The 19,182-nt window shown below is 40.4% G+C and overlaps 1 protein-coding gene across 4 annotated transcripts in view; it reads left to right on the top strand.

The window, feature by feature from the left end:
- Positions 1-2,762: 2,762 nt before the first annotated feature.
- Positions 2,763-19,182, top strand: part of LOC104024751 (methanethiol oxidase) — a 28,981-nt gene continuing 12,561 nt past the window's right edge. For 2 of the 4 annotated variants that reach the window (XM_075724566.1, XM_075724565.1), the window contains exons 1-7: positions 6,756-6,879; positions 12,388-12,441; positions 14,035-14,147; positions 15,279-15,464; positions 17,046-17,166; positions 18,250-18,432; positions 18,529-18,707. In XM_075724566.1, the coding sequence (XP_075580681.1) occupies positions 6,876-6,879; positions 12,388-12,441; positions 14,035-14,147; positions 15,279-15,464; positions 17,046-17,166; positions 18,250-18,432; positions 18,529-18,707 (840 nt within the window). In that variant the 5' untranslated portion in view covers positions 6,756-6,875. Of the gene's footprint in view, positions 2,871-6,755; positions 6,880-7,566; positions 7,583-12,387; positions 12,442-14,034; positions 14,148-15,278; positions 15,465-17,045; positions 17,167-18,249; positions 18,433-18,528; positions 18,708-19,182 lie in introns of those variants that run through there. The other 2 variants (XM_075724567.1, XM_075724568.1) reach the window with 2 other exon arrangements.

The raw sequence follows: 19,182 nt of genomic DNA, 5'->3' as shown, positions 1-19,182 counted from the left end.
CCTTAATAAAAATAGAGTTAGAGGCCTCTAGCCTACAGGACTCTGGGATTTGGCCCAGCATCAAGATATTTCTCTGCAGGAAGCTGTTGTGGCTATAAAAATGTCTGTCTTTTTAATCATTCGTTTTGTTTGTCTTGTCGAGTCCCAGCTGAGATTTCCCTTTGCAGTTTCTCTAAACATCTGGTTGTTGCCAATTCATTATTATCAACCTTGAAGTAAAAGATCGGACTCTCCAAGATTATGCAATTTCTTTAAACATTATGAAATTATTAAAAATAATAAATGCATGGGATTTTGTGCTTGTTTCAGCTTCAAGCCGTGCGCTCTCCGTGAACATGAGGCTTAGCTTATTGCCTCTTCAAAAGAAAAACTGTGACTCCTTCAGATAGCGTGACTGCAGGATTTAACAGAAATCTCTATTGTAAGATTTGTGATAAAATTTGAAAGTTGTCAAAAGCATCATTTATTATTACATGTGTAGATACTTAATTCTGGTTGCCAGTGGAATTGCCGTATAGATGTAGTATTTTATATAACAATTAAAGAACAATAATGTGGTGCGCAGATATCAATGAACGTCAAAGAAGGCTGTCAACATTTGCGTTGCAGATGATCACTTTGCCAACTTGACATCAATTAATGTATCGAGACCTGCTTCCATGCCGTTTTAAGACAAATTCAGACTAATGCTTTTCAGCCTGCCTCTGGTTCCACAGAAGGTTGTGTCGTGGTTTGACCCCGGCTGGCAACTGAGCCCCACGCAGCCGCTCGCTCATCCCCTGGTGGGATGGGGGAGAGAATTGGAAGGGTGAAAGTGAGAAAACTCGTGGGTTGAGATAAAGACAGTTTAATAAGTAAAGCCAAAGCCGCGCGCGCAAGCAAAGCAAACCACGGAATTCATTCGCTGCTTCCTATGGGCAGGCAGGTGTTCAGCCATCCCCAGGAAAGCAGGGCTCCATCACCCCTACCGGTGACTTGGGAAGACAAACGCCATCGCTCCGAATGCGCCCTCCTTCCTTCTTCTTCCCCCAGCTTCATATGCTGAGCATGACGTCATACGGTGTGGGATAGCCCGTGGGTCAGTTGGGGTCAGCTGTCCCGGCTGCGTCCCCTCCCAGCTCCTTGTGCCCCCCAGCCTGCTCGCTGGTGGAGTGGGCTGAGGAGCGGAAAAGGTCTTGGCTCTGCGTAAGCACAGCTCGGCAGGAACGAAACATCCCTGTGTTAGCAGCAGTGTTTGCAGCACACGTCCAAAACGTAGCCCCATACTAGCTACTCTGAAGAAAATTCTCTCTATCCCAGCCAAAACCAGCAAAGGTTGGGAACAAATATCCAGATAAATAAACTTAGAAAGGAATTCTGAAAAGTTTGTTTAAAATGCATTAGACATTTCTAGCTTCCAGGCTAATTTTGATAACAATGGTATTATTTCAGGAAAAACACCCCTCCGCTTCCAAATTTCTCCGTGTTTTCATAATCTTTTCTCTTTCATAATCCCATAATCCATAATACTTGATACTCCTACTTTGCCATTGTTTGTAGGTTTAATGTGCCTGTCCTCTGTCTCACATGTGATACGGTGCTGAAATTACTTGTTAATGTGGACCCATAGTAGACTTCTACAGAGCTACAGTGGAAACATCCTTCCGATTTGTAAGTGAATCATTACAGAGCTATTTTTTTGATTTTATAGTTTTGTAGATATTTTTACACCAAACTTACAGTTGTTTTATATAAACTATATGTTTAGTTAGGAGAAAGTTGTGAGGCACAACATCAAACTTCTCACGCTAACCAATATATATGTTCTTTTCTGCTTCCCCCCTTTTGATCAAAGTCTTATCATAGAAAGAAATTGGTGTGCTGTGATTTGTTCTTGATAATTACAAGCTAGTTCTCTCCCAAGTTATTTTAAGGTTCTAACAAATTGTTGAACAATTTTCCAGGGAGTGAAGAAGATCAATGGTGTATATTTCCCAGTTTCTTCTTTTGAAGGTAGGCTGCAATTGAATCTTTTTTGTCTTCTGCAACCTAATTTATCCTCTAATTCTCAAAAATAAATTCTAGTGTCTCCATTTACTCCAAAGTTGTTGCGGATGAGTCACTTAAACTACAGATTGGGCCAGTAATTGGGTAGTTTTCATTTTTGGGTGCTCGACATAAAACATCTGCAGCCAAATTTGCAGAAGGGACAAGTGAGCTACATATGTTGCTATAAATAAGCTAAATGCTTGTGCTCTTTTTTTTAAAGTGAGTATTGAAATTTAGTAATTGTTTTTGGTCAATGGAGTTATAATTCTTCTCTCTCTCAAGTCAGCAATTGTCAAATAAACTAAATGATGCCACCTAACGTTGTGGGTATTGCACAGCTCAATTTAATAGCGTTTCTAGAATACTTGTATGGCAAGGTTCATATACGGCAATTAAAAAAAAAGTGCATTTTGTGCTTGGCTGGAATGTGTTGGGTTTTTTTTATAACCTTGGGGTTACGCACTAAATATTAATGGTTAAAATGTATTAACTACTTATGAATTGAATTAGGTGTGTATCTTAGGAAAAAATAACGGTGAGTTATTCCATGATACAGGATTACAACGCACATTTAAAAGGCAACTGAATTTAATTTATATCAGCATAAAAGGGGATTGAATTTAATTTATATTTACATCCTTAACTGTAGCTTTTATTAATGAATGCTTGATTTTGCAAACACAATGACCTCTTAATATTTTTTTTTTCCGGATCATAATTCTTCACCAGGTCTTATTCTGCCCTCATCTTTGTGGTGGTTGAAGGTTTTTCCAGCTGTCCATTGGATGATCTGACTCTTGTTTGTCATGTGTGGGTTATTGTCTTTCCCATCCTCATTAGAGGTGAATGAATCTGTCTCCAGTGGATTGCTTTGTTTTGCTGGGGGTTTTGTTTTGGGGTTTTAGTTCTGTGTTGTGTTTGTTTGGATTTCTTCTCTTTTTTTCCTTTGCTTTTATACTTTATGCACAATCAAGAGAAGAAAGAAATAATGTTGCTCATCTAAATGTGATAGTATTTACTGAAGCAACATTCTCTATGACGTTTTTGCCTCAGGTTTGCAAGATTTTGCCTGTTTTGTAAAGGTTCATTTAAATTGACACAAAGTTTTCAGAAACATTAAAAGGACAAAACCTTCGTATTAAACTGTCTACCAAGCCAAACGCACAACAGGGAATTCTTAGTTGCTGTACTCTTTGACAATGACATTTAGATTTTTGTTCTCATATTCTGGTTTTGGAGAGAGGATTGAGATATTTGGAGAGGGAGGAGAGATGATGTTTGTATTATATGACTAGAATGAAAATATGAGTGCAATGTAAAGGTCCCGATCTTACTTAAAGAGGTTTTGCACTTTGTGTGATTGCAGGACAAATTATACAAACAGAACAGATAACTTCTGGTTGCTTAGTTCTGAAATCACATTACTGAGTTCAAAAAGCCATCAGTAGTAAGGTAGACAGAAAGGTTGACAGATGGCCAGTTTGAAACTTGTCCAGGGCAGTGAAGAAAAGAAATAATTTCTAATTCAGACTGTAGCTATTTCACGTCATTTTACATGAGCTTTTTAATATATTCCCGATCCAGTTTATAGTGATTAATAATTATAATTCATTCTTTTTATGGTGTTTTTCTACAAGGGCTCTCAATAAAAGATGAGGAACCCAATATTGCACATACTATGCATATGTAATATTCAGGACATCAGTTCAACTAGAGAGCTTACAGTTTATTTTTCCATTCTACTTGTAATTGAAAGAATTGGCATAATTGTTGCAGATCCTGTGTAGAATCTAAAGATTGAAAATAAAGAATTTTCACATTATATCCACCTTGGAAGAATCTGAATCAAACATCTGAAAAACAGTACCTCAAGATAGGAGGACAGGCACCATGCTGTATCAGCTGAGAATGAGCTGTACAAAATCTCACAAAGAAGAATAAAAGTAAGAGCATTTGAAATCCTGGCCTTAATATGGACTCATTCCATATGGCTCATGAAACATAATGAAAACGTCATGAGAAGTCGGGATGGGACAGGAATTGTGTAGTCCCGTGTTTCCAGGCTTGCTTTGAGAAGAAAACCGAGTTCGCCGTCCCATGCAGCACTTAATGAACAGCACGCAGAATACGGGAGTGAGGCTTTTGGGGAATCTTTGGTATGTGAAGCAATGGACTAGATAAACCATCTAGGCAGATTGTTTTAAACCTCAAATTTACCTCAGAATTTACCTCAAGCACAATTTGGAGTTCTGATGCCATTAAAAGGTACGGGCTGGAAACAAGCGTGTTTGGCCCCACCTACACCTTTTTTTGGTGCTGCTACAAATATAATGATATATTATAACCGCCCTTCAAGACAAGGCATGCCGATGTGTTGATAAAAGTATTCTACTTTGATAAAGTATGTTTGGAAATCTCAATCAGATTACTTTCTAGATGCCGGATACAAAAATCAGGCCTGCACTTGCCAGAAGCGTTGCAGGAGTCTGAGCTGCGACACAGGGTGTCACGGGGTAAGAGCTGTACGGAAACTGGAGAAGGGTGGTGTGGTGGAGGTTAGCCTGTGGAGGACTAGCAGAAAGTATGTGTGGCTGCTAGCGCGGGTTTCTTTTAACACAGTCCTGATTCACTCCATGGGTTTTATCTCACGAGCTGTTGTAACGTTTTCACCAGGCTGTTCCCGACCGCTCCCTTTGGCACGCACTTCTTCTAATCTCTCCTGTCTCTTCTGCAACTTCCCTGCTTCAGGCTGCCTCCGAGGCTGTTGCAAAGTCTCTGGGTGTGTACAAACTCATCTTGGCCTTTCTCTGCTTTTGTGTTTGCGTTAGACCCATCCCAAGGTGTGTGGCAGATCCCGCTGCCTCCACAGTGGCATGAGATGTGAGCCAAGAGTACTAATCATTTAATATAATGCGATTTTCGTCCTGAGCAATAACGCGTTCCTTGCTGGGTCAGATAATTTAAACAGAAGTAAACTATTGCCTGATGAGTTTGCACATTTTTGTGTGGTTTGTATTATGTGCTTCCTCTGCTCTCCGGCAGTATTAGCCCTTGCACGGGACTTCGGTGGATGTGTGGAGCTGGCCTGACTGTCCTCCTGCTGACCTCGGGAGCTAGAACCCCTGGTGATCTTGATGGAAGCAGAAGTAGGTCATTGCTGAGAATGACTGAATTCCCACCCACTCTGCCTAAAATTCAGGTCATAGATCTTGCAGTTGAAGTGGTGTTTGTGAGCTACTGTCCATCCTTGGAGTCTCTTCAGCGTCGGTGGGTTCTTCAGAGCGCACTGGTCTGAAAAGGCAGGTCTGATTCCTTGAGGTGGATCTTCAGTTAGCGTTCCATGGTGCCTCCTGAGAATATAGTCTCTCGAGTTTATGAAAGAAATTACTCACATTTCTTTAATAGTGGCTTAAAAAGCACTGAATCAAGCTTATGTGTAGTAAAGTAGTGTTTTAAAATGACAGGTTAAGAAGGGAAGGAACTGTTGGACAGACAAGGCTGTGTCTGAGGAGGAAAAGACCAGAAAGTCATAGATATGCAAGGAACATTTAATGCAAGATGGACAGTCCAATGGACACTAAGGATTTGTGGGCAAAAATAACAAAAATACCTTTTTTCAAAAAAAAAAAATTATCTTCTTTTTGAATCAGTTAGCAGAAGCAAGCCCATCAAATGAGATGAGAGAGGCAGGACTTGGATGGCCCATCACACAGTTCAAATACCTAACTACAGCTGTGGAGTATTGAAAACGAAATTTAGAGAAAAGCATTTTTGAGCAATAATTTGTTTGCGCAAAATATTTAGCTAGCAGCCTGAAGTGGTAAACAGGTTAACAGACTGTATTTGTCTAATTTATGATCAGGAAAAGAAGGCTCACTTCACTAAATAAATAAATGGCTAGTTATAGGTTGTTTATCAGCTCTCCCTGACAGTCTCTTGGCTTAACGGAGGGAATGCTTGAAGAGTTTTAGCATTTCCAGCACTGTTTAGTTTTTCTGCTGTTTACTGGTGGCTTATGTAAAAGGCAGAGAAGTGGGACAGGGTTGTAAAATGCAGTATCCTCTCGTGAGAATGTTTTGGAAATGACAGGGGTGATGTTTCCTGGGAAAAAGTACTGTCCTTTAACAAAATCAATGGGAAAGAATAGACTAATTCTTACTAGGGACAGTTTAGCAGAATCCCAGATAGAACAAAAGAGTGAAATCCAGATTTTCCAATACTCCGGGGCAGCTGTCAGTCTTCTTTAAGAAGTAATTCCGTGAAGTTTTCAGCAGGCAAGTTGTCTTTTTGTAGCTGCCTTGTTTAAGGGACTGAAGGGACATGAAATGTTAAAAACATTGCTGCCTGCCAAACCAGACACAACTGAGAGCTGTGATCCAGTCTGGCATGCGTTGACTCCTGAAGAATTTTAAACATTGCCCAAAATCAAGACTTTTAAAGCACAACTGTTTTCCCCTTTGCTGCTAGAAAGCACGCAGGCTCTGTCTGCGTGAGGGCGGTCACTTGGGTACAAAATACCCAGATAAACCTATCTGGAATATAACAGGAGCAGGTGGAAAGGGCAGCAGCGTCAGAGCCAGGTGCAGCAGAGGACGTGGGTTCAAAGCAGAGCTTTGAAAGCTTCTGCCACCCTTTCCCAGGAAGTAGAAGCTGAATTTCTGGCCCCGTCCTCCCGCAGTCCCAGCTGCACTGGATCCTCCCCTTGGCAGTTTCCCTCCCTAGTCCTGCCCACCCCTTTGCTCTTGTATATATGACCCTCTCCAGGCAGCTTTTGCTTCACAAAAATCCAGCCCAGGCAGCTGTGTTTCCTCTTGCACGCACCCAGCAGCCCTGCGCATCTGATCAACATGGGTAAGAGATGCAGCCCGTGGATCCAGTCGGGATCTGCTGCTTTTGGCTAAGCTTCTGCACTGTGAAACTTGTAAGCAGGGGCCAGTGGGTTTGTTAGCGTCGTGGACGGGTAAGGAGGGACGCGGGGCTGAAGTTCAACATTTCCTGACTGTTAAAAGATTTACTACTTTAAGCCGTTGAACCCCCCCTGTGTTTTTTTTTAAAGAAGTAGCTTTAATGCTATCAGTAAATGCCTTTTATGCTACCATTAAGTGTCTCTTAGTACCTCAGCATTTAGAAACTGGAGTAAGCATTTGGACTCGCTGCTGTGGTTGAACGTGAGTGTGAATGACTCCTAGGAAGATTGGTTTGGGGTTTTTTTTGGCTTATGTTCTTATGATAGACCATATCGTTTTTAGGGACTTTCATTTTTGGATACATGGACAAGAAATGGAGGGAAGGGACTAAAATAGATGGAAGTTTTTTTGCATGTGAATGTATTATTGTGTAATTTGCAAGGGGGACACCGTTACATTGTGATTTCACAAAACCGGGTAGGATTGTAGAACTTGGTAAAAAAAGCCGTTATTACAGACAAAACCAATGATTCTGACTCAGCAAAAGTGTCTAGTCTGGTTTATTGGCCTCGGGTGTCTGTTTATCTTTTTGTGCTTCTGCAAGTACTAGTAGTGCAACTACATTTGTTCTACTTCGCTTTCTAACGGTAAGTTTCAGTTTGTAATAATGGTAACTGTGATAATGGCAGTTTGTCTAAATGGTCGTGGCAGTCTGTAAGAAGTCGCTAGGCGCTGTGTAAAGAGTAAGTTAAATACTGAACTTTAAAGCTTAAAGTAGCATGATGGTGATTGATTGGTTACAAGGTTTGGAAAGCATGCTCTTGGCAGTGTAGAAGAACAAGTCTTGGACTGTTCTTCAAAAACAGATTTAACAGATCATTAAAGTCTGCTTGCATAATTTGTTACTTGGAAAAAAACTTGTATTCCAGAAAGAATACGCTGCTTTTGTCTGTGTTGTTCTGTAAGGCCTGTGTCTTGTCATGTATATAGCACAGCTGACTTACTAATTTCTTCTTTTCCCATTTGTGTGTTTATTTCAGCAGTTTAGCACAATCATACCATAAACCAGATTTGCCTACCTTCATTTTCTAATATGTCAGTGTTTAATCCATGTATATACCTTAACTTCAGAGAACTTTGTTTACTCAGGCTCTGCAAAAAGCGCAGTTTGGCCCAGATTGATTCCCCCTAGCTTTAAGCTCTCAACAGAGGTGCCTAATTTATTGCCACGTTTCTCCTAAACTCCCTCTATAAAGAGTCTTAGGCACCTTCATACGTTGTCTTAAGTGAGCTGAAGAACTCTGCTGCCACAAAAGAGGGCATATAAAAAGACAAAGTCTTTCCTGCTCCTTTCCTTTATTTCACACTGTTAAACCCAAACGATCAAAGAATACCTTTTTCTTGTGTTAATAGTTCCTGACTTTACTATGAAACTGCGCTTTATCAGGTGGGATATTTTTTTGCAATGCTGTTACCCATTGTTGTAAATCTATAAACCTTATTATCCAGACTACTAGTGACTCCAGGTTAATCTGAGCATAGTTTGCTTGTGTGCAGCTTCCTCAGAGGCCTTGCATATCACTTCAAAACTTTTAACACACTGATTAGGTAAGTAGAGATGGATTGGCCTTTTGGGTTTTTTTTAAAATAGCTACTTTCAGAAGTTTTTCATAAAACAATCTCCTAAATCTTGCTTTAATAATGCTTTGTGGTATTTGTTGTCCTTTGGGGTGATCTGTATTTCCCAATATTTCTTTGCCCTGAGGAGCTCAGTCTGGAGACTTTACAGCCCTCCAAAAGGCAGAGGCATGGTTACCACCTGCCTGACAGAGGAGCTGCTTGTATCCAGAGATGCAGAGCCACACGGTGACTTGGCTCACCCAGTAACAGGGACAGATGAACCGGAGGTGTCTGGACTGTTTCTCTGTGCTGTGACTGCTAGACTGGCAGATCTGGTCGTCATTCTTTCAGCTTGCACACTGTGTGATTTTTATTTGGCACTGTGGTACAACTTGGTGCCCCCAAAAATGAGGGAAATGACATGTTTTATTCACTGCCACCCAAAAGAGTGCGCTGTCTTTGCCACCATCAGAGAAACTTTTAACGTATGACATTGAGAACTGCCTCCTTTTGTCTAAAACTTACTGAGTGGATGGAACGCTGCAGGGAGTCCCTCACTATGCTTCATGTGGGAAATTATGGCTTACATATCTTCATCTGTTGTAAAGGTAGCAAAATATCCCCAAACCTCGTTGCCGATTTGTACGGAGTTTTCCAGAGCAGCCTGTGGATCATTGTTGGTGGCTCCTGAAGGGTTGGACAGTTGCCTTTGGTTTACTGTCCCTCCTGTTCTCCAAAAAGAGGAACAGGACAGATGGAAAGACGTGAAAAAATGCGGAGCAAAAGGAAACTAGACTGGGTTCCTCAATTCCCTTTGCTCTTTGCAAGACAGAATTGCCGTAGACAACGGTAACAAAAGGAACAGTGATATTTTTATCAGCTCTTGGCATATATATACAAATAACTGCACAGGAGTAAGGAGGAATCGGGCTTATTGTAACTTCATTCATGAAAAAAGGAAAATTGTACAATGAGGCAGTTAACAGGAAGAATGTATGCATTTAGCTTTAAGTTCACACATGAGCCATTGGTGGTAGAGAAACGTTCTTTGATTTCGAAAGACAAAGAAGGTGGACTTTGTGAATGGGAAGCTACCCATAAGAGAGTTTGCTTGTAAAGGTGTAACATACAGTGCAGAAAAAAAATCTCAATGCTTTTGTCCTCGCTGGAGTTTGCAAACCACATGTATGTAATATAGTGTCCAACTTCCTGGTATTCAAAACACTTGGTCAGCTGCCAGATTAATAGGGGATCTGGAACGTAACAAATAGTATCAACATATTTAACCATGGATTATTAACATAGCAATGTAAATATTATTGTTAACATGTTGCTACAAGATGGTACAAATCACAGTTTCATGACAAAAACCTTATTTTGTATTCACAAATGAGCTTGGCATCACATAACAGGGGAAGGCTTGCGTCATCTGCGGATGTCTTCCGGCAGTTATATACAATGGTTCAGAACAAAAGAGTGTTTGAACAAGATCAGAGGGAAAGGAGAAAAATATGTGTATGAGAAAGGAGAGAAAACGTTCCTCATCTTGCTGTATGTTTTCTCTGGAAAACAATTTGGCACAAATAATCTTTTTCTCAAAGTAATCTGCAGAAAACTGCATTTGCAATGCTAATTAAGCTGTGGTCTAATGCATACTGAGTTCTTGCTAATTTAGGTGATTGAGAAAATTGGAATAAAGTTTAAATTATGGCTTAGACATAAATGGAACAAAGCAAACTTCGTGTTTTGTGTTTCCAGATAAAAATATTCCACAAAGAACGTGAAATTAAACCTAAAGTACTAAATTACTCTTTTTGAGAAGATCCAGTTGTTAAAGTTATGAGCCTCCACATGCAGTTAGTGGATTGCTTGAAGCATTTTGCCTTCCAAGAAAGGCTCCGTAATTAAATGGGTGCTGGAGCTGTCACTACCTCTGGATTCAAAATCTTAGATCTGTGGCATTCTGAAAAAAACTGTTGCTATAAACTTCTGTTTTTAAGTATCAGAGAATGGCAAGTAATTACCTGGTTTGCTTATTTTTTATTATAGACACTTGAGGTATGGAGGGAGGCAACTATACTGTGTTTTTGCTTCTGTCAACATGTATTTCACTTCATGTCATATTGAAAAAAAATATGCTGGCTTCCTGCTGCACAGCACTTCTATATTTTTGTGTTTTAAACAGCTGATTATATAGTAGTTCCATTTAGGAATGGAACAGAAGCTTCCTGCATTGCGTTCAGTGGGCCTGCAGCTCTGTGGCTCTGGAAAACTAGACATTTATGCGTGTCAGTTAAGCCTATAAACGTGCAACATGTTGTAACTGCCCCTTAAGGCAATATTTCAGGGTAATATTTTCTTAATTCTAGCCAACAATTTATCGATGCAATCCTGAGCATATATGTTCTGTTGACTGTGTTAAGAGTAGAAATCGCTGTGTACGAGGCTGTTTTAATGTCATTTTTACTTAGATGTTAATCGATTGAGATCCAAACTGATACAAAGGGAGCTGAGAAACTTTTTAGAACTAAGCTGAAAATCTTAGGAAGTATTACATATCAGTAGTGAGCAGTGCTTTATGCTTGCTGAGGATCAAGCTCTTAATTCTGGAGAATCCTAATAGAGGAGTCCTGTCTTTTTGGAAGTGAACACATTACTTTCCAGATAGAGAAGCTGTAGATAACAATTGCTGCAGTTCCCATTCTCCATTGAAATTTTGAGGGTTTGTGCATACAGACACCCAGAAGCATCGGTTGGTTTTGACTCTCGGCACAGAAGAGCTTCTTCTCAGTCTTCTGGCACTAGAAAATGACATGTTCCTCCTAACGCAGAGCCCAGCCTTGCTCCTTCTGCTTTTGTGGGGTTCTCTTCTCTGGAGGACATTTAGATTCCCTTTCTAGCTTCCTAAAACTACAGTTGCCCCACTAAGTGGTCTGATTCGTGATGTGGTTCCTGTGCTGGAAGTGGTGAATGAGGAATGCCGGTTCAAGGAGGGTTTCTGGCAGCTCTAACAGTGGCGTGAGAGCAGAGGTGGGGAGCTGAGTTTTTAGCAGAGAGAAGGTGGAATGGTTCATAATTCCCCTTCCTCTTGCCCTTTCTGGTCTGCAGTATCACCTCTTACCCAGGCTGTAAATCCTTACAAATAACGATTCACGCTTCCTCAGCATTTATATGCAGAGAAAGACTGGAGGCTTTCCAGTACTAATAAAATGGGTTGTTCAAATTGGGCAATCTGTCTCCTTACTCATCTGGCAGTGATTCAGCAGCTCTCTGTAAAACATTTAACACAATTTTCTTAAATCCCAGACCCTTGTCGTATATGAATGTGCTTTAGAATTGTGAGGCTGAACTCGTTGAAATGAAGGCCCAAATTTCCTGGAAATTAGGAGAAATTTCTTCACGGAAAGGGTAGTCAGGCACTGGACCAGGCTGCCCAGAGAGGTGGTGGAGTCCCCATCCCTGGAAGTGTTCAAAAAACGGGCAGAGGTGGCACTTTGGGACATGGTTCAGTCTGGTCTACCCTTGATTGGTTTAGTGTGGACTTGGTAGTGTAGGTTAATGGTTGGACTGGATGATCTTAAAGGTCCTTTCCAACCTAAACGATTCTATGATTCTATGATTATTTTTGAGCATGGAGTGTCATATTGTGTATATTTTCAGAAACTCAAGTAACCTCAGCACTGACTGGAGTCAGTGAGACTTACAGGTGTTTGGCAATGTAAAAATTGGATCTAAGATTTGTCAATCTCTGACTGCAAAGTCAATGTCCTCTTAGAGATATGCTTTAAAATAATTTGGAGATTAAAAGAACCTCTTTTTCTTCTCCAATCAGCAAAATGCGGAGGATGTGGTCCAGGATATGCAACGCCTCTGGATGCCATGAAAGGCAAGTACTGTGACATCTTTTCTAAATCCAGGCCATCAGTAAAGGAATTGTTTTCAAATTAGGTGAAGACTAGGTAGATGCCTTCCAGAGTGGCTCATTAAATTAGGAAGACCAAGGAGACTTTAAATATCAGAAGATATTTATGATACGTGGCTGAGGGAGCTGGGGTTGTCTAGTGTGGAGAAGAGGAGGCTGAGGGGAGACCTTATCGCTCTCTACAGCTGCCTGACAGGAGGGGGCAGGGAGGGGGGTGTTGGGCTCTTCTCCCACGTAGTTAGCGATAGGACGAGAGGAAATGGGCTCAAGCTGTGCCAGGGGAGGTTTAAATTGGATATTAGGAAAAATTTCTTCATGGAAAGGGTAGTCAAGCATTGGAACAGGCTGCCCAGAGAGGTGGTGGCGTCCCCATCCCTGGAAGCATTCAAAAAACAGGAAGAGGTGGCACTTTGGGACATGGTTTAGTGGGCATGGGGGTGTTGGGTTGATGGTTGGACTGATGATCTTAGAGGTCCTTTCCAATCTTAATAATTCCTAGTTTTTACTTTCATTATAAATAATGCAGCCACCAAAACAGGAAACATGAAATTGCTACTCTACCCTTAATTGGTTTAGTGGTGGACTTTGTAGCGTTAGGTTAATGGTTGGACTGGATGATCTTGAAGGTCTTTTCCAACCTCAACGATTCGATGATTCCCCAACTCTGGGGAAAGCATGCAAGCTCTGTTACCATGGGTTCACTAAATCATAGCACTAAACCAAAGTGGGTTGGGCTTTAGATGCAAGGCTATAGGATGCTACCATTCAACCAACTGTTCTGGTTTGCTATGCTGCAAAATAGAGCTTTGCTTTAAGAATATTGGGGGCAAGTTTTTTGGATGGAGACCTTTATAGACTGCCCTCAGACTCTCTCATACAAACAAGTGACTGTCTAGGACAGAAGAAGGGGAAAATAGGAGAAAGGGCTGTAGGGTATTCTGTGTGACGTAGTTTAACGGCAAGCTTCTCATCCACTTGTAGCTGTGCAAAAGTTATGTTCCGTTCTTCCCAGCAGTGTCTGGCTAAATCCTGAACCTCACTAAAACCCTTGAGGCATTTTGCTGTAGCTTTTAATAGTATCAGAACTTCACCTTGAGTCCTTTGATATATTTTAAAAGCCTCAATTTTATAGATTGTAATAAGTGGGCTTTTGGCATAGGTGGACTGAAATCTGGACCCTGGCAGCAGGGAGTCATCACTTGTGTAACTGGGGAGAGGAGAGGCTTGACATGGCTTTGCAGATGGGAAGGTGGTCTCCAGTACTGGCCTTTTGCAGGAAAATAATTGCATCCCCAGGGCCTCTTACATTAGGAGGGCAAGGGAGTGGAAAGGCCCCACAGCTGAATAAGCACTTTCTCCTGGTGATTTCTGGCTGCTCAAACTATATACTACTAGCGTTTCTTCATAAAATGGAAATACGGAGGTTCAGCTTCCTAGGAAGAATCACAGTTTAGAGATGGAGAGATTAAATACAGAGAAGGTTCTTTTAAAGTTAACCACAGCTTTTTGTAAAAATGGTTTCTTTTGACACATTAAGTAAGACTCCTGCTTTGAAAGGTCCCCGGGAGGAGATTGTGTACCTGCCGTGTATCTACAGAAACACTGGGACAGAGAAACCGGACTACCTGGCCACTGTGGATGTTGACCCCAAATCTCCACACTATTGTCAGGTACCTGTGTGTAGAATGGCTCCAGTGCTGTGTTTTCTAGGGTGGTGAATATTTGGGTTCGCATAATCATTTTCAAGTAGATATTTGTGTTAAGAACCAATCAAATCCTCTGCTGTTTTTCTTACTAGGTTACTCAAAGCTAACATTTATCCTGTTCATCTCAAGACCCTTTCAGAGCATTTTTGTGCTTAGTATTTTAATAGTTCTTTTTGTAACACTCTTACTGATTTATACTGAGCGTGAGTATTAAGCTCTAGAAGGTGATATTTCCTCAGGGTGTGTCAGTAGTTTAGACAGAGTTTATAAAGTAGGACGTCTGATACCCCGGGAAATTCTACACATTAGGCATTATAAATCTAATGCATTTACTTCGTAAATGGAAAGCTGTGGGTAGGTAGCTACCAATATACCAGATCCAAAATATTGGTAAGACTGTTCTTAAGCTGCTCAGTTTGTTACTGCAAATAGTGTACACTAAACTGCATTTAAACATGCAGTGCTTGTACTGAAGGTACTTTGGACTCTGATCTCCATGTGTTTTAAGGAGCAGTGAATCTGGTTTGACAACAAAGATTTTCATAATTTGTTCTTTTTTTTTATAGCTACTGCTTAGGGTTTTATTGCGGAGGAGTGGACGAAACAAATCTCCTAAAACTTTGACAAAACTTAGCTGTAGTCTTTCAACTTTTCTTAATTATACAGTGGAGAAGTAAAAATCAGAAGCAAGAGTGCAAATTAACATGTCCGTTTTGCTACAGTCAGCCCCAGTTGTAATCAGGTAAATCTTGTAAAGTCAGAGACTTGCAGCACATGGACAGGTGATGTTTTTTTCTGTTGCTTTTTTCCATATCATTATTGCATGTCTCCTTAATTAGATAGAGTCTTTTAAAGATTTGGATTAATTTAATAGCATACGACATTTAACAAATGCTGTGCAATCATGATGTCCAACTTTCTTCTCCCACTTACAGCTTCAGCTCTGCATATCTCAGGCTGAATCTGCTTCCTGAATAACAAATAGCAGTTTCCTTCTGCTCTTTATTAATTTATGCTTTGACATAAAGAACCATTTCTTTGCCTAGGGGAAAAACTATACCAGACTGAATCTTAAGTCTGTCTCTGACTTTGTAGGTGATCCATCGCCTGCCCATGCCAAATCTTAAGGATGAGCTCCATCATTCGGGGTGGAATGCCTGTAGCAGCTGCTTTGGGGATGCCACAAAGAAAAGAAATCGTCTCATTCTACCAAGTTTGATCTCTTCTCGCGTCTATGTGGTGGATGTGGGAACAGACGCACGAGCTCCTAGAATCCATAAGGTATATTTAGATGACTTTAAGCTGGGGTTTTATTTCTTATATTTTGACTAAGAGACAGTGATTTTATGGATTCTGACTTCAAATTAGAACAGGAGAGTCAGAACAGTTATGGAAACTTTGTCAAACACTAGGAACTTGTGGGAGTTTTGAAACCCCTACAATTTATTGATAAATTACACATAAAAACCTTGCACTAAAGAAATATGAGTAGGTGCGGTGTCAAACACTCAAAAATTAGGAAATTCTAGAATTCAATCTGCCTCTGCAATATGAATTTCAGTTGAAGTAGTTGCACACTGTATTATTGTTTTTGACTACAAGACCACAAGGCAAACTCCTAGCTGACGCATTCAGCTGAGCATATGTAGATTGTATGTTTTTCAGAGATGAGTTCAAATTTGATTGGATTTTCACTGAGCAAAACCAGATCTCTTCCATAAAGGACACCTCCTCCTTGATTTTGTAATCCTTGGTTCCTAAACATGTGCTATGTAGACCTTTTTAAAAGAAAAAATTAAGAAAATATTTTAATATGGGGAAATGAACATTTTTTTAAATCTCTTGTTCATGGACACAACTGAAATTTTCCCAAAATAAAACTTCCACTGCAATAGAATTCATTTGGCAGAGATGCAGATATTGGCATAGATACAGGTTCAGATATAGACTCACATTTTTCCATGTCTAACTGTTTAGATTTAGATAGTGAAAAAAAAATAGGCATTGTTGGAGTCAGATTTGTCTAATCTAGTTTAGAAAACTGTTTTAGGGTAAAGGAATTGTGTCTTAAGAGTGTTTGTTTCTTTTCACTGACTATAAAGTAAGCATAGAGGATTAGCTTAGATGTAAATATATACACTGTCAGTGTCTATACTTGGTCAGATGAATCCTACAGCAATGTGTGAAACTTCAGTACAAAGTTCCAGGTTTGGCAGAGACAAATTTAGTGATCAAAAACCTATTTTGAAGATAGGTCATAATGTGTAATGTAAGGAAACTTTTAAATGGTCTTTTGTCCCACCCCACCTGCCTGCAGATACTCTCATTCATAGTCTTTCAGTTTTGAGTTCTTTAGAACCTTGCCAGCCTTTAACTATTAATGCAGTGGAATAAAACCCCCAAAGGTCTCTTCTTGTACAGTGATTTTGTTTCAAACTGAGTCTCTGGCAAGCCTCAAAGATTTTTTTTTTCCCCCCCTCTCAACTGCTAGTACTCCAGTGAGAGCTGATGTCTGAATGCACACAAGTGGTGTTTCTGCCACTGATGCTGCTTAAAACAAACGCAGATGTCAGTGTCTCACCAATGCAGGAATTAGACTGATTCTAACCATTCAACTCTTGCTGTTCGTATTTTTGAGAAGAACGAATAAATGTCATGGATGGTACTGTATTACTGGGTAGAGTAGAAAGCGGGAGGTGGCAGGTACTCAAAAAACAAAGTAGCAGAAGAAACAGTCCCCCGCACACATACGCCATTCCCACTCCTTCCTTGGTCTTTGAAACTTGAACTCTTAGAGGTAGAACTGGTATTCTGTAGCGATCTCAGAGAAGGTGACTATGACTATGCGTATACTCATTTTAGATTGTTGAGCCAGTGGAGTTGTTCTGGAAGTCAAACGCAGCTAATCCTCACACCTCTCACTGTCTGGGCAGTGGTGACATCTTGATCAGCTGTTTGGGAGACCCTTCTGGCAATGGAAAAGGTATTAATCCCTTACTCTAGAAAAGTATTCGTGGTATAGAAGTATCATACTCCCAAAGTAGAGGCTGCAAAGCCAGAAACATTGTTAAGAGCTTTTAAGTTCTTTTGAAGTTCTTTTGTGCACATAACCGTTCCAGCGGTTGTTTATGTAACTATAGAATAAATACTTCAGTTACCAGGTAAGCTGTATGGACGTTGCTCTGCCACAGCAATTCAAGCCTGATGTGGAGGAACCTCTGTGGGACTGTTGATGAGTTCAGCTTCCATGTCTCAGTCTTTCAAATATATTACTTAAAGAAGACCATCTCTAGTGGCTATAATATGAGCAGGAAACCCATTAACATTTCACTTGGGCCCCTTCAGCACAGAGCAAGGAAGAATTGCTTTTGAGCATATCTTGAGCTGTATCAGCTCAGTATTTGTGACTTGGGCTTGAAAGATTCTGTTGCCAACCTAAATCCTCTTTGTCTCATTGTCTAATGAAAATTAAGCCTTTCAAGCTATTCTAGATTGCATTTCCTATTTAACTTTTGAAGGATTCTTGTGTATAAATTCTGTTACCTATTCAGATGTAAAACACCTGACATCTAAAGAGAAATACTAGCTATTAGGAGAAATACACTTCAGATGGTAAGAGGTGAAACCTGCTCCTTTTCACAGGGTTTTTCTCTTCTGGATTGTGAGCAAACATGTCCTTGAATAGATGCATATTATGTACGTAATTCAAGGATATTGGTGGCAAGCAAAGAAAAACAGAGGTGACTCCTCCAGGATGTTCTCTAAGATAGCCTCCTAGAGTACATTTCAAGTAAGAGATAACTGATTTATTGGAATGACTTGAGTAGAAATAGAGCCAACTGGAGCTTAAAAAATTCATTAGAATATGATGCAGTTCTTTAAAAATCCAGCTTTCATTTGCTTTAGTCCACAAAACCAATACCAACAGAATCACAAAATTTTCCTTAAGCATAGAGTTGCATTTTACAGTGTGTTTAGAAAATGGACATTTAAATATTAATGTATTATTTAAAGCTGTGAATCTGCTTGCATGTTTTCAAACAATTTTCTTCCTTTTTTATATCAGGTGGCTTTGTTTTGCTGGACGGAGAGACTTTTGAAGTGAAAGGAAATTGGCAGAATGGGGAGAAGGTACCCCCCCAGGGTTATGACTTCTGGTATCAGCCACGACACAATGTCCTGATGAGCACTGAATGGGGAGTCCCGAAAGTCTTGGCAGATGGGTTTAACCCAGCTGATGTAGAGAGAGGTGAGGGAGCATTTGTTTAAACTCTCAAAAGTAAAAGTGATTCTTTGTTAAACTAATATCTTCTGTGCTTATTTTTGTCTGACCCTGATCCATTAGGGCATTATGGCCGCTACATTAATGTGTGGGACTGGAGCACTCACACCTACATTCAGAAAATTGACTTAGGGAAGGGCTCTATACCTTTGGAAATTCGATTCCTCCACAATCCAGATGCTGCAGAGGGGTTTGTTGGGTGTGCTCTGAGTGGTGCAGTGCATCGGTTCTACAAGACAGAGGTAAGTAATGAAAGCCATGGCGAACGTAGAAGCTCAAACCTCCTCGTTTCAAAAATCCACCAATCACTTAGGAAATAGTGGAATACTGATAAAAAATAGGGCTCCTAGTTCTAGTCTAATTCTAGCCAAGCTATAACACTGCGTCAGAGAGCAAACCTGCATGCATACAAGCTAGTGCTGTGGCTTTCTGAAGCTACTGTGTAGTCCCTTATCTTTGAGCAATTGCAGCTGGTAGGCATTTGGAGTATCTCTGTAGCCGTATTGCTGATAGCCAGCATGCAGATCTTCAGCAGCCTGATCCTGAAAGGAAGCAAAGCTTAAGAGGTCATAGTGCTGGTCTGTCAACCCCACTTGCAACTCTCCTGCCCTCCACAATAACTTTTTGATCATTTTAATCACAGTTAATGAATTGTGAAAGTCTCAAAGAGGGAAAGGTCTTGCCAAATGATAGGAACGTTAGCGATCACTTGAACAC

This window comes from Pelecanus crispus, chromosome 22 (genome assembly GCF_030463565.1).
Source record: "Pelecanus crispus isolate bPelCri1 chromosome 22, bPelCri1.pri, whole genome shotgun sequence".
In the NCBI taxonomy this organism is placed as follows: Eukaryota; Metazoa; Chordata; class Aves; order Pelecaniformes; family Pelecanidae; genus Pelecanus; species Pelecanus crispus.
The sequence above is the reverse complement of the archived record's forward strand: the minus strand, read 5'-3'. Positions and strand labels throughout refer to the sequence as shown.